General features: G+C 43.9%; 1 protein-coding gene across 7 annotated transcripts in view; it reads right to left on the bottom strand.

Moving 5' to 3' along the window:
• CDC42BPA (CDC42 binding protein kinase alpha) overlaps positions 1-16118 on the bottom strand; it is a 312667-nt gene that overhangs the window by 17009 nt on the left and 279540 nt on the right. For all 7 annotated transcript variants that reach the window (XM_074989868.1, XM_074989866.1, XM_074989861.1 and 4 more), the window contains 2 exons: positions 11609-11732; positions 10113-10230 (listed from right to left, as the gene is read on the bottom strand). In XM_074989868.1, coding sequence (XP_074845969.1) covers positions 10113-10230; positions 11609-11732 — 242 coding nt within the window. The remainder of the gene's footprint in view (positions 1-10112; positions 10231-11608; positions 11733-16118) is intronic.

The raw sequence follows: 16118 nt of genomic DNA, 5'->3' as shown, positions 1-16118 counted from the left end.
GCACGCGTTGAACACTGCTCTGAGCTCCAGTATGTTTATGTGCAGTGTCTGTTCCGCAGGGGACCATAGCCCTTGTGTCACCTTGCTGCCAATGTGCGCTCCCCATCCTATGTGGGAGGCGTCGGTAGTAAGAAAAATAGAAATTTGTGGTTGGTGAAAAGGCACCCCCACCAGCAGATTCTTGGGATTTTCCCACCACGCTAGGGATCGGCGCACCTCTGTCGTGGGCGACACTACCTTGTGGACAGTATGGGATGCCGGTTTGTAAACACTCGCCAGCCAATGCTGCAGGCTTCGCATGTGTAACCTGGCATTGTGTACCACAAACGTCGCTGCCGCCATGTGGCCCAACAGCTGTAGGCACGTCAGGACCGGCACCGTGGGGCTGTACGTCATGACTTGCACCAGTGAGCTGATGGCGTGGAAGTGGGCGTCAGGAAGGTATACTCTTGCTGTGATAGAGTTTATGCGTGCCCCTATGAACTCTATATCTTGTGTGGGTTCGGTCTTTGACTTTGCGAGGTTGATAACTAGGCCCAGCGAAGTAAACATGTCCGCGGTGACGCATATCATGCGTAAGACCTCTGCCTTTGAGGCCCCTTTCAGCAGGCAGTTGTCCAGATATGGGAAAATAAACACCCCCTGTCTGTGCAGGTAGGCTGATACCACTGCCAGGGTTTTGGTAAAAACTCTGGGAGCCGAGGATAGGCCGAACGGAAGAACTCTGTACTGGAAATGTTCCCTGCCGACCGTGAAGCGGAGGAAGCGTCTGTGTGCTGGGTGGATTATTATATGAAAGTAAGCATCTTGTAAGTCGAGGGCTGCAAACCAGTCTCCATCGTCCAGTGCCGTAAGTATGGAGGCAACTGTGATCATCCGAAAGCGTTGCTTGTGCAAGTAACGGTTGAGGCCCTGTAGATCCAAGATTGGCCTCCAGCCTCCTGTTTTCTTCTCTGTTAGGAAGTAGCGTGAATAAAAACCTTTCCCCTGGAATTGCTCTGGCACTCTTTCCACCGCCCCTATGAACATAAGGTGATCCACCTCCTGCTTGAGCCTCACCTCATCGGCAGCGTCTCTGAGATGAGGCCTGGCGGGAGGCTTCGTCGGTGGAAGTGACTGGAAGGGGATCGTGTAACCCGTGGTTATAATCTCTAGCACCCATCTGTCCGTGGTGATCTTTTGCCATTGGGAGTGGAACGGTTTGAGGCGATGATGGAACATGAGATGAGAGTGGCATTGAGCGATGGTGTTGATAGTGCAGCCCCCGACATACCCATCAAACTTGTTGTCTTTGGGCCTGCCCTGAGGGTGTACGGCTTTGTTGAGAATGTCGCCTGGGAGTTCTGTACTGCTGCTGCTGTTGATGGCGCCCGGGAGTTCTGTACTGCTGCTGCTGTTGATGGCGCCCTTGGTCGTCGCCTCGCTGATATTGAGCACGCTGTGGTTGGTAAGCGTAGTGTCTTTGCTGAGGATAAAATTTCTTCTTCTTGTATGGGGGAGTATAAATGCCCAAGGTTCTAAGTGTGGCCCTCGAGTCCTTGCTGGAGTGGAGGACCGAATCGGTTGAGTCTGCAAACAGCTTTTGTTTATCAAAGGGAAGATCCACGATCTTCGCCTGCAGGTCCCTGGGGATACCAGATGTCTGGAGCCGGGATTCCCTACGCATGACCACTGCTGTAGCTGTTGAACGTGCTGCTGTGTCTGCCACGTCCAGGGCAATCTGGACTCCCGTCCGCGACGCTGCATAGCCCTCTTGAACAATTGCCTTTAACACCGGCTTCCATGAGGGGAGTAAGTCTGGAGTAATTGTCAAAGTTGTGGTTTGATGTGTGCGCCACGTAATTTGCCACTCTCAATAATAGGGTAGAGGAGGAATATACCTTCCTGCCAAACAGCTCTAGCTTCTTAGCATCTTTATCCGATCCCCCCGATTTGTACTGAGACGCCTTCGACCTCTGCTGGGACGATTCGACCACCAAAGAATTTGGTTGTGGGTGACTAAAGAGGAACTCCATGCCCTGGGCTGGGACGAAGTACTTCTTATCTGCTCTCTTGTTTGTAGGTGGAATAGAGGCCGGGGTCTGCCATATGTTAGTGGCTGACTCCATAATGGCTTCGTCCAGCGGGATAGCGATTTTGGATGAAGCCGGGGGGTCTCAAATTTTTCAGGAGTTTATGATGCTTCTCCTGCACCTCTGCTATTTGAATGTCCTGCGTGAAAGCTACTCTTTTGAACAGTTCCTGGAATTGTTTAAGGTCATCCGGCGGGGGGAGACATCCCCGGGGGCTATGGCCTCATCTGGGGAGGATGAGGAGGAACCACTGGGGTAAACCTCCCTCAAATCCTCTGGTTCCCACGGTTGATGATATACTTGCTCCCTGGAGGATTGTGAAGGAAGGTCCCGGGATTCTGGACCTAACTCCCCCTGAGACAACTGTGTTACCGTCCCAGAGCAAGGGTGTACACGGGGGTATTGAGAAGCAGGGGAGGACCTGCCCCTGGATCTAGACCTGCAGTGTCTGTGTTCAGCATGATGAGGACGACCATAGCAGCATGGGCAAGGGCCCGGTGATGGAGACCTGGACCATGATCGGAGAGTGTACCCATGATGTCTGGGAGAGCGGGACCTCCGCGATGACATAGATAGTGGTGAAGCTGGTTTGTGATAGTACTCAAGGGGATCCGTGCCCAGAAATGGTGAAGGTGGCCCAAGCCACGGCGAAATTGGTTGGAGGAATGGAGAGGGAGGTCCTAGATAAGCCGGTGGAGTCACAGCCCGCCAGTATGGCATGTGTATCTCGGGGGGGAGGGCTAGGTGATAAGGGCAGCACAGCCCTGTCTGGAGATGGACTGCGGTGCCGACCTTTTGCTTTTGCCTTGCCCCTCCCCTGCGGGGTGGGCACTGCCCCTTCCCGTGCCGGGGATCTCGGCCCCATTGTCGGCGCTGCGCTCGGCACAGTCAGCTGCGGTGCCGTGCGGGTAGCTCCTCCGGCACCGGTAGGCTCCGTGCCAGGTGCCCCTGCACCGTCGGTGCCGCGGGGGCCGGTGCTGCCTGCGTCGGCACCGCCGATTCCGGCGCTTGCCTCGCTGGCACTCGTGGCGCCTTGCGTGCTGTCTGTTGTGTAATCGGAGGCTCCGCCTCTGCTGCGCTGCCGCTTTCATGAGCTCGCGGCTGGGGACTCTGCGTTCCGCTCGTCCTGCCTGCTGGGCCCGCTGGCAAGGATCGAGCCGGGGAGAGTTTCCTCCTCTTCTGCACCGAGGGGGTCAAAGAGGCTGCCTTCCTCTTATGCAACCCAGAGCACCCTTCTGCGTGAGGCTTCTCCGGCGGTTCTGGCTGGAGAGCCTTATCAAACAAGAGCATTTTGAGGCTCATCTCTCTGTCTTTCCTGGCCCTGGCTATGAGCTTAGCACAGTGAGAACACTTCTGGGTAACGTGTGATTCCCCCAGGCAGCGAATGCATTCACTATGCCCATCGGAGGCCAACATAGCTTTGCGGCATGACTCACACTTCTGAAACCCCAAGGAGGCCATCGTGGTGAGTCTTTACTGTTAATAGGGTACTTAGCCCGTAATCAGTGCCTTTTTACCCCAAACAACAATCACCGGCCTGCGGGGCAGCGGACGGCTTAATTAGCCTTCTTGTCCACCCCTCTCTCCTTCGTTCCTCTTCTTTCTGCTAGCTGATATTCTCTTTCTCTCTTCTTTTTTTAAGTAGTGACAAAACAAACAAACTACACATAAAAACAACTATCTTATCTGACTCTGGCTTTAGCCTGAGCGGACTCCATCTGCAGCCAATGGCAGTTGAGAAGGAACTGGCGGGGACCGGATCGCGCACATGGCCAGGGGCGTGCAAGGGAGTGGTGCGCGTTGGCGCATGCGCGATCCAATAGAAACTGCTAGAAGAATTCCGATCTGCGGCGCTGGGTGAGCCCGACATCTATTGTGGTGCACCCATGGGGACCACTCGAAGAAGAATTCTACCTGTTTGAGTAAATCTGGTTGGTTACTGAAATATAATAGCTTATGCATCATGAAATCAGATTTAAGTATGATGAATTCAAGTTCAAGTATACTGGGTGTCAAGAATAATCCTGTATGGAAAATATCAGGCATGCAGAATATGAATGTAAAATCAGTCCTGCATATCCGATGGGCACAGGTAGGTGGTATATGCTGCAGTAAGTATAATTCCAGAATTCAGATCTTCACTACAGGGGAGCATCCATCATGAAGTGGCTTCAAAAGTCAAGAGGACAGAAGGGAGGCCAGAAAATGTACTGAACTGCCAAGACACAAGCTTGCATATTTTTAATTGGTGACAGGCTGCTAGGGGGAAAAAGTGTAAATAAGTAAGTCTGGAGATAGTAACAGGAATGATTCTAAATTACACACATCAAGACAGTGATCCTTAACTAGTACATCAATTTATATATAATTACCTCCCTGTTAATTATGGCAGATAAAATTTTTTATTGAAGAAAGTGAACCAACTTACTGCAAAGAGACTCAAACTTACCATTACAATACAATGGAAGTGTAAGTGTTAAAAACTTCACAGTTCTGGTTACCTTTTGAATTTTCACCATTATGGCCTCAATCGTACACCAAGCTCTGTGCAAACAGAGCCTGCCTGAGCCCCACGGGGTACATCTAAACTACAGCTGGCGATAAGCTTCCCAGCTACAGCAGCTGAATAAAATCAGGAGGGTGGATGTTCTGGCTCAGCCTGGAGCTCAGGCTCTGAAGCCTGGAGAATCAGATAGGTCAGAGAATCCATACTTCTGCTCAAGCCAGAATATCCACACTGCTAATTTTAGCTTGCTGGGCAACCCAGCTAACAGGAGTCTGTCAAGCCATGGTGGGAGACTTGCTCCCTGCCACAGTGTAGAGCTATACCTACCGAGGTCAAGAATGCTGTATGCAGATGCTTAGGTAAATTCACAGGGAGCAGGACCTAGGATTGTGTTAAAAGGCAGCAATGTGCTCCATTCACATCCAACAGTTTGATTTACTCCTTAATCAGGCAACTTCTCAAAAACAGGTGTTTGAACTATGCTCAGAAAGTACATATTAGCACCCACAAACCTGGAAACCGTGCACACAAAGCAATTACACCTTTACGAGCATGCTGTTACATGCACAGGCTACTACTCTTTTCACATACAAAAATGCATGCTGTGCATTGCCACGTCCATGTGCTGGCATTGCTTTTGGAGAATGTTCCCTGTAAGCTGTGTGCTTGTGCAGCTGCTCGGGAGAGAGTCCAGTGCTGCTCAGCTCAGTGCCCACAGCTAGGTAACTGGTGGTGTACATTTGCATGTCTCAGTGCACATAACATTTATTCCACACATGGATGGAAAACATTAGCGGGAACATTGTTCGCAAGAGCTAAAAACTCTCCATTTTACTAATTATTATTTTATAACTTTTAATACAAAAAATCTCAAAATTTTAATTTGATTTTAAACCAATGCTGTACAAGCTAAATTTAAAAACAGTCCCTAATCAGAAATTTCCAAGGGGCACGCACAAGTAACGCACTAAGAAGATGGATTAACTCATAAAATTCTCTCCCTCCCCTCAATTTTTTAAAAGTGCATTTTAGCACTCATGAAAACATGCCCACAGCCTGGGTTAGACAGTACAAGCTTTCCTCACACGTTGCCTTGCCAATGTACCTCAACTTTGACCTGGAGAATCTCCTCTAGGAGTTCAGACTCCATGGTTTGTTTGGTCTTTGTCCCTTCCCCTCAGAATTTCAGTTAATGTCAACTGGGATGGTGGATGTATTTGTTGTACGGAACTAGAAACTCAAGGGTCACCAAAGAGATGTAAAACAACAGTTATGCTTACATTACTGTCCTCTTCAAGGAGATACAAATAGCAGACTCAGAGTCTTAGTCTAAAAGTCTCCATATCTCACAATCAACCTCCTCTCTCATCCAATCCTATGATATCTGTCCTGCATCAAGATCTACTGGCAAGGACCCTTCTGCTTGTACAGAATCCTATTGACTTCACTGAAACCTCATTTAGGATGTGCGGATCCATGCTTGCAGATCATGGTGGGGATGGGTCATCCAAGTAAGGATTCACTCACATGAATCAGGGTGGAAAATGGAGCCATTCTGTCTTTTTTTTTTTTTATAATTTTTGCATTGAACATTTAAAGGACACATTTTTACTTGAAATATAACACTGTATACATGCAATTCTTTGGATTTTCTCAAATAAAAAGCTAAATTAGAACTGATAAGTCTGAAAAATGCAGTTTTTAGTTGTGAAATGATTAACCTACACAGTCTGTGCCACCTAGTGGAACAAATTATGAAATGTAAAAAGTACTTCGCTTTTTCGAGTCTAGTTCTGCTTTAAAGACACATTCAAAAAAAGTTTCATTTTTTCCATATTTCTTGGAAATAATTTTTGTGAAAATTTTATTTTTTATGGTAGAAAATGCAATCGGTGCAACATAAATTAAAAATCCTAAACCCAAATTATGCACTCGGCAAACACGTCTCTATTTAAATTTTATTAACGCTCTCTGAGCTTGTGAAATGATTTCAAAGGCATTTTTCTTTTCTTCAAAGAGGAGCTATCAGACAGGAAAAGCATGGAGATGTGTCAGACTAATTCTCTAATTTCTTCACATTTCTCTTTGTTTTTGTACGTTATACTCTAGTTCTTAAGAAGTATTTTGTGTTTAACTAATGGCTTGCCCACTCTCAGCCCATTTTATCTTCCCAACTGATTCTTGAGTGGTCATATGTCATACTGGGTTTGCAACATCACCTTCAGTTGCACAGTACCAGATGACGATGCTAGAAATATGGCATTTGGACATCAGTGCAGCAGGGGAAACATCTGCCTGCAGAAAAATCCTATCCAGATACACAGCCTGAAGTTATGCACAAGGAGTGCAGCAAATTACTGTCTAGGTTTATACTGCTCTAAGTACAGATATCCCCTTTTCCTTTTTACTTCAGTGTGAACAAAATAGATGAACAAAGATTTGCCTAGCCCAGCCTACTGTCTCAAGAGGAAGGTGTAAATAGAACTCATGTAGTCCAATAGCATTTCTTAGGGGGAACTGTCTTCCTGATCCAGGTGAACAACATGGTAATTGACATAACTTTTGACATTTTTATCTTAAGTTATGTAGCTCTGCAGGCACTACTGTCAAATCCAGTATAACCTCAGTAATTTATCCCAACATTGAGGTCCATATGCCAACCTATAGCAGTGAGTTCTTTTGGCTAACTTCAGTATTAAATTACAGGAGTGAAGATGTCCTATGCTGCATATAAATTTAATGCCTTTAATCTGTTCTAAGTCCAAAGTGAAAGTCACACATTTTTGCAAAAATTTCATATTCACCAGTAAGAATCAGAAATCAAATCCTACCTCTAAATGTGACAATTTATTTAAAATAAAGCCTGTTAATTTAGAACTAAAAGGATGAAGGGAGAACCACGAATGGTGTGTGGGCCACAAGTTGCCCTTCCTCACCTGCAGCCCACTGGGATTCCACCTGTGCCCCCCCATCTGCCCTCTCCCCCATGTGCCTCTCGCACACTGTGGCACCAGAGCCCTGCACTTACCTTCTCCTCCTCCTCCCTCCCAGCATTTTCAGAGCGTGCAACTTGCCTGATTCGCGCTCCTTCAAAAGTGCTGCAGAGGAGGGGGAGGTGTGGGAAGTACAGGGTCTGGCGCAAGAGGCAGGTGGGGGAGGGAGGCAGGCAGGGGGTCTGTGGGCAGCAGATGGAGCATCCCACTTTTAGGTTCTTTTAGACCTAGGAACATCAAGCAAAAATAACGATACTTCCCAACTGTTAACACTAGATTAAATTACGTTGATAAACTAGCTCAGGGACACATCACGCTTCCACTCATTTCAGATTTTGCTTCTAGAGTGGCACTGGTTCAATAGTCTTTGCAACTACTGATTCCCATAGTCACTCTCAATGGGAAAGAATGCAATAGTAGTGTTTCTTGACTCACCTCCAGAAGTGAGCAGTCCTTCCTCTAGAAAAATCATGGATCTTTGGAAGGTCCAGCTGGAAGTAGAAACCCTAAATCCTTCACCTCAAAAATTACCTTCTTTTAAAATAACTGAAATTGGAATGGAAAACCAGCCCCTCCTTCTCCAGCAGTGCTTCAGTAGTGAGACAAATACTGGCAGTTTGCCAAGGTCCCTCACATCTGCCTCAGGCACTTCACGACTTGGCCTGTTCTCAATTGATTTTTGGTTGTTTATTACCTATTCTCAGTATAAACATTGTCAGTACCAGGATTCCCAGAGTGCTCCACTACAGTCTGAGTTCATTTTCTGCACATGTACTTTCCTCAACCTTGATGACGAGTACCACTGAAGTAGCTAATATACAATAGGCAGACCTGTTTAGTAATGGGCAATGTAAAAGTACCATCAGCTGCAAAATTGAGGCAAAACAAACATTCAGAGGTCAAACCCTAAGCAGTGCAATAAATCTCTGCCTCTTCTCAAGGACCATTATTCAGTTGCAAGCAATATCTGCTGTCTTCTGCCCCACACCCTTTAGTTAAGGGTGATGATCATTTAGACCACATACGCCTTGCACGTGGGACAGATGCCTACAACTTACATAAACAAATGCTTATTCATGCCGCAGACCAGAAAAACCCATTAACTTTGGTGAGTGCGTTCCCTAAATAAAAGTGCCTGTGTGTATGTTTATTACACTTTTATCTTGTTTTACATAATGCAAAAATCAATTATTTAAAATAAATAAACCACAGTTTTCACACTGTTTCAGCGATGTAGCAGGCAAGCAGCCTAGTTAGAGACAGTGGAAAACGGGAGGTTCAGCATGGATGAAACTTGGGCCCTAAACACAGTGGAACTGAGATGGTTCCACCATATGAGGGGAGCAGGCTGCACAGAGACCAAGCAGGGGGCTCAGCATATAGCAATGTATCCCATGCATGAGTAAAAACTAGACACCCAGAGCCACTGCTATTCAGAGACTGTAGTACCAGTACCAAAGCTGCTGCACGGCCATCAAAGGAGGAAACTTTCTACGCTTGTTTCCACAGAGAGCCCAAGTCCAAGCTCCATTAACTCTGACCATGAGCAGAGGTTGCTGTTGTCCCCCAGAATGTGTTCCACATGAACAGCTACTAACTATTACATGAGCGGTCAAACCCCAGACTGTGCATCATTTAGTGGTGGCTCATTATTTTCTTTACAGATAAGGCAGAAATGACCACTTAGTTATTTCCACCTCTGCCCAGTGCATGTTGTAATAGCTATTACAAGCTCACCTTATTTATACTGAAGGAGCAGGTGCACCCAGGAGCTGGAGCCACTGCTACGCAGGCTGGTGCAGGCAGTGAAGCATGAAGCATGCCTGGGGCGCAGCTCACCACCAGTTACTTGCACACAGGCATGAGCCCCACAAAAAGAGAAAGGAGCGGGGGAGCTACAGGGCACAGCCCCATTCCCCAACCCTGCAAGCCTTCAACAGCCCAGTCTTAACCATGTCACCTCACCAAGAGTGGTTACCACAGCAATGACTTTACAATGTAACTCACTGGCATGGTAAGTTGCCCCAATAACAAAGCAGCTTCTTGAGGCACAATTAGCTTTACCAAGAGTTGAGCCTCACGCAGCACTAATGTCCTCAAAACTTTCTGGTGTTGCCTTTCACTAATGAAGAGAGTGAGCTGTGACATTTCAATCACATCACAATTTGTTCTTAAACTGCATCTATTTATCAACTGCATAACAATAGGCAAAATGCATCTCGTAGCTTTTGGGTATTCTTGTTTAGGCCAAGCCTCGTTTGTCTGGACTGGCAAGCTGTCCGTGGTACAAACTCAGGAGCTACCAACAATTTGCCTCTCCAGTATGTAACTGCACACATTTACACTTAAGCGCCCATCTATGAATGTCATTTTAAAATCTTCCTCGGAGAGCACAGACTCTCATCCATTTTCACCAGTTATTTTGCTGCTTGTGTGAAAGGTGGTAACTTTTTGAATATATATTTAACACTAGCAACATTTTGATTTATTTTACATGCATTTCAGATACATTCATTCATACATATCTCCTAAATTGCTTACCATAGGCAGGTCTTTGAGGATCTGTATTCCATCCCCTGGACCCATGTGTGCTATGTGGTTAAAATTAGTTGGATTAGAAATTAATTTATTTCTCATTTCTGGATCTCGTAGCATCTCCCTGTAAGAGAAAATATTTAGTTTAGATATTTTATATACAAGACATGTAGACATGAAAAAGATCATACAAATATAGTTTCACTATTTGTTATTTTAAAATGGAAATTCATAAACCACATTTAGGTATGTTAAACAGAAGGATAACCCTTGTTGAGCTATTCCAGCCCCCAGCCTGGGGAAAGGGGAGAAGGTGCAGTAAGAAAGAAATATTGTTTTGCAGGCTAACAGCTCACACCCATGAGAATCCAAATAGTTACTGATAGTCACAGCCTGTATAACCAGTGTGAGCTGAGACAGTACTCAAGAAAAGGTGTAGAAGCAGGCTCATTGGTGACTTGGTGCTGCAAAGATGGAGGCAGAGATGAAGGACAGAAGATAAAAGAAAAATTAGAAGAATACTGCACTACCTTTCACATTCTATGGTCAGAATTACTTTAAGAGTACTTCCAAAATGGCACAGATCCATTCATTTCAGAACTCATTATAAAATATTTTTAAACAACACAACCCCAGGCAACTTGCAAAAGGCAAAGACAAGAACTATGGCATTAACACCACCATACAATAGCTGTTCTTTTCCCAGAGCCAAACAGGAAACAAAGTGAAGGTCAATCATATTTTCCAGTGGAAAAGTTGGTAGTCAACAAAACCATTTATTTCTTTAGATACGTTTTAACATGGTTGCTGGCAATCTTTTGTGGACAAAAGGAACTCAGGTGGCTGAAGCGGTCAGTAACACGAAAGGGAGCTCTGGTGTGAATTCTAAAAATACTTCTGAACTATTTGGCTTGCCAGTATTTGCCTAGACGACACTTCTTTAAAGACATTTATATTTCATATGCATGTCTTGAAGCACCACTCTGCAGGTGACTTCTCTGTGATTTACAGCATGCTTATGACAGTTCCAAAAGACTCATTAGTGAAGTAATACATTCTACAAAACATGCCCTGGGATACCGTTGAGATGAGCTGGGTATTGTCCTAAACAAAAAAGCAGAACCAGAGTCTCAAAGTAATTAATCCATATGCATAGTTAGCAATGTAATTTCCTTTTGTAAAATGTTTATTACAGATCTTTATATATACATATATGCACACACACACATATATATGTATGTACAGTATGTGGAGGCATGCATTCCAAATTACAGTAACTGTTTCACACAAGTATTTTATTAAAAAGGAATAAAAGTAGTGAAATATTCATATTCAGATCAGTATTAATTACAAATTACACATAAAGGATAAACATAGTGGTGAAAAGACAAATGTCTGAAAACAACTTTCTCTAACAAATGAAATACTACACTGACATCACACAGACATTCCGTCAGGGCCTACAGGCATGTACAGATGACAAGTACAGGTTGAATACCGACCTCCTCTGCTGCATTCTCTCCTCCTCTGGTACTCTGAATGAATAACGACGCTTATTGTTGATGTTTCGAACCATTTGCTTGCGGCTATTATCTGACGTCTCAGGAACTACCAGTTCATCTCCCTCTAGAAATGACATCAAAAATAGCCAACAGATTGCTTATTTGATGATTTAATAAACCACTTAGAACAACTTTATTTGGTTTTTGTACCTAAATCATCTAACAATTGCCCAGTAAAGAGCATAAAAAAGCTGGTGGGTGTTCCAAAGCCCAAACAGGAAAACAGTAAGATCATGAATAAATTAAAAAATCCTCAGTGGTGGACAAAATATGTTGACATTGTCTCTCTGGACACTTGATCAACTCTAGAGTCACACTAGAGGATTCACCCTAAAAGTCACATCCTCTCAGGAAATAAAAAAACAGTGCAAGTTATGTCTAAGCAACCAGAAACAGTATAAACATAAAAAGAAAGCTTGTAAAAATAGCTTAATTAAGAAAGAATCTGATTCTGCAACATTTACAACAGAAAAGTCTCACTGCAGTCTCTGCTAAACATAACTTCATCCCCTAACTCTACCAAATAGAACACACAGCATATTTAATCCAGGCACATATATGTACGTGGAATGTTTTCTGATATTGATGAATTTGCAAGTAAATTTGTGCATTCTAGTGCCAAGGAGATCAATGTGTCATGAGCAGTGTGTTTCCTTACTGGTTGGAGGCCAAAAGAAGTTCTTGTGAAAATATGGAGTCTGTCACTAGCAGTAGAAATGTGCTGTGTGGATAACACGGTATACCCATCGGCTATGTCTACAATGAAAGCTTCTGTCGACAGTTCTGTCAACAGAGGGTGCATCCAGACTGCAGATCTCTTGGACATCTCAGTCAACATCGCTATATACCTCCTTCCAAGAGGAAGAAGGGATGTCTCAATACAGGGTTTTTTCCTGACATTTGACCCCATGTTGATGGGTCAAACGTTGGAAAAGCCTCTCCCAACAGAACTATCAGCAAAAGGTATGCAAATGCGTTGCACAATTTGCATATCTTTTGCTGACAGTTCTCACCAATATAGACACAGTCATATATATGTATATAGAGTATGCGGTATGTACAAAAAGGCGTGTCCCACAGCTTTGCACATGCTTGCTATAAAAAGCCTGGAGGCAATGCAAAGTGAAATCCTTTAGAAAGTAGTAACAGAGAGGAAGCCGTGCTAGTCTATACACTATCAAAACAAAAAGCAGTCAAGTAGCACTTTAAAGACTAGCAAAATAGTTTATTAGGTGAGCTTTCGTGGGACAGACCCACTTCTTCAGACCATAGCCAGACCAGAACAGACTCAATATTTAAGGCACAGAGAACCAAAAACAGTAAGCAAGGAGGACAAATCAGAAAAAGATAATCAAGGTGACCAAATCAGAGAGTGGAGGGGTGGGGGGGGAGGTCAAGAATTAGATTAAGCCAAGTATGCAGATGAGCCCCTATACTTAAATGTTAAATATTAAATGTTAAATATACTTAGATATTAAGATGTTGACTAACAGGTTTGTGGACCTGGAGTGTTTACCAGTTAGTCAACATTTTAATGGAATGGGGCATTCTATTAATGACCTACAGGTATGTGTGTTACTGAAAAAAGAACTTTCGCACCGTTCTTCAAAGGGAAGCAGCCGAGCTGGCATTTATATTCAAATTCTGCACATTAACACATGGTTTAAACCGGGATGGGAACTTTCTGAGTCACTACAGGGGCTCGTCTGCATACTTGGCTTAATCTAATTCTTGACCTTCCCCCCACCCCTCCACACTCTGATTTGCTCACCTTGATTATCTTTTTCTGATTTGTCCTCCTTGCTTACTGTTTTTGGTTCTCTGTGCCTTAAATATTGAGCCTGTTCTGGTCTGGCTATAGTCTTTAGAAAGTAGTTTTTACTTAAGTAATAACAAATTGCAGTGGGTTGTTCTTGTTACTCATGCTGACTGCACTAAATAAGTCAGTTCCACACCACCATGTCCTTTCTTCATGTCTCTCATTTCTTAGCTGTTTCTCATGCCTTTCTTTCCTCATGTACTAAATTTCTAAGGTCTTTAGGATAGACACTGCCATTATTACACATATAGTGGGCCTTCATTGGGGCTTTTAGGTGCTACTGGAATGCAAATATAAATTAATAATTAAAATAACAACTGAATAGACTTGAAAGAAATTTATTATTACCACAACCACTATGTGGAAATCTTCTATTCAGAATACCCAACATATTTCTTTGTTTCAAACCCTCTTATACCAGATATTCTAAATGCACAGAAAAAAATATTTTGTGTTACTCAATTTCAGAGCCTTTATAACGTACTTTTCTTGGTAATTTCAGATAACCCCAATTTTTGTTAAGGACAAATAAAACTTCTTTGGGTTTATGGGGTATATCATATGACAACAGGCTCTTCTAACTTTCACTGTAGCACTGCAACAAATGCATTCCCTTCTCCAAATACCTTTCTATCAATGCTTTTAAATAAGAGGCTGTATCATGACAAAGAAAAGTCAAAGCTCTCAAAAATCTACAAAACACAGAATTTATTTTCTCCACACCAACAAAATCCACAGGTCCCATCATACAATTCTATAGCGAAGAAGGCTAGAACAGCTCAAAAGCATTCAGAAGGCTAGAGAAAGGATTTCAGGCCTCAACACTAACTTTCTTTGGCAGACCTTGCTTAAAAGCGCTAGATTATGAAATTTCTGCCAAACATCTGGAAACTCAATAAAAGCTGCTTCATCATTCATACCTTGCTCCAAACAGACTCTTTCTCATGAAACACTCAAACTTTGATATCTTATACCACAACTGTGGGAAAAGGGGAGATATTTTTCCTCAATGTACAAGCCATGCTTCATTATCTCCAAGCAGAGACTCACAGGTTCATAGACTTTCAGGTCAGAATGGACCATCATGATTCCCTAGTCTGAATTCCTGCATATTGCAGGCCCACAGACCCTTGCCCATCCACTACTATAATAGACCTATAATCTCTGGCTGAGTTAGTAAAGTCCTCAAAGTGTGAGGTAAAGACATGAAGTTACTGAGAATCCACCATTCACACTAGTTTAAAACTGCAAGCAACCTGTGCCCCTTGCTGCGGGGGAAGACTAACTCTCCTCACCCCCAGAATCTCTGCCAATCTAACTTGGAGGAAAATTCCTTCCTAACCCCAAATATAGGGATCATCTGGACCTTGAGCATGTGCGAAAGACCCACCAGCCAGACACCTGGAAAAGAATTCTCACTAGGAACTCAAAGCCCTCCCCATCTAGTGTCTTGTCACCAGCTGTTAGAGATATTCGCTGCTAGCAGTAGCAGACTGGCTACCTGCCATTGTAGGCAGTCCCATCATACCTGTACCACTCCCTCCATAAACTGCTCAAACTCTGTCTTGAAGCCACTTACGTTTTTTAGCTTCACTGCTCCCATTGGAAGGCTATTCCAGAACTTCACTTCTCTGATGGTTAGAAACCTTCATCTAATTTCAAGTGTAAACTTGCTGATGGTCAGTTTGTACCATTTGTAACTGTGTCCCCATTGGTGCCCAACTTAAATAATTTCTCTCCCTGCCTGGTACGTATTCCTCTGAAGTTTTTACAGTGAGTACACGTATGTCCACTCAGCCTTCTTTGGTTAGGCTAAACAAGCCAAGTTCTTTGAGTCTCCTAAGTTAGCTTTTCAAAATGGGCTCTATGGTTATGGTTACATAGACCTGAACTGCCAGCAGCAGTATGAAATAAGAGTTTTCAAAAATGCAAATAGTCGCTCATTTGCATATTCAGTCCTGGGCAGAAGCTGCAGCCTTCACAAAAAAAGCAAAGTAACATGGCTCTGCCAGCGACACCTGCTGCCTTTGTTGGCAGAACCATGTTTACACTGCTTTCTTCTGTGGGCAGCAGCCTCTGCCAGCAAGTGAATATGCAAAGGAGTAGTCATTTGCATTTTCGAGACCACCCAATTGCATACGGCTGCCGACAGTTCAGGTCAGCGTAACCATAGCCATAGAGCCCATTTTGAAATAGAGCCATTGGATGCCTTATGGCTTATTTTGAAATAGGCTCTATTTCCTGTCATAACAGCACCTATTGCAAAATAACTGTTTCGGAATAAGCACTATATCTCGTGACATCAGGTTTACCAACCTCAGCCTTGAAATAAGACACCTGCTAGTTTTAATTTATTTTGAAACAGCAGTTGCGTTATGCAGACGATAGGTTATTTTGAAATAACAGCTGTTATCTTGAAAAAACTTTGATGTGCAGACCTAACCTTGGGGATATAATTTTTAGCAATGTTAACCAAACAACAGGAATCTCACTGTCAAACATGGCTAAGACTGCATCTCTGGTTTGGAACATGTGGAACCTACAGACACATGTACCATGCAGGAACTCATCCAGCGCAAACTGCCAGCTGCCGAACTGTTTTGCATCTCACTCCCTCTCTCCTTAAGATTA

The sequence above is a fragment of the Carettochelys insculpta genome, chromosome 3 (genome assembly GCF_033958435.1).
Source record: "Carettochelys insculpta isolate YL-2023 chromosome 3, ASM3395843v1, whole genome shotgun sequence".
NCBI lineage: Eukaryota > Metazoa > Chordata > Testudines > Carettochelyidae > Carettochelys > Carettochelys insculpta.
This window is presented reverse-complemented; position numbering and strand designations above follow the sequence as displayed.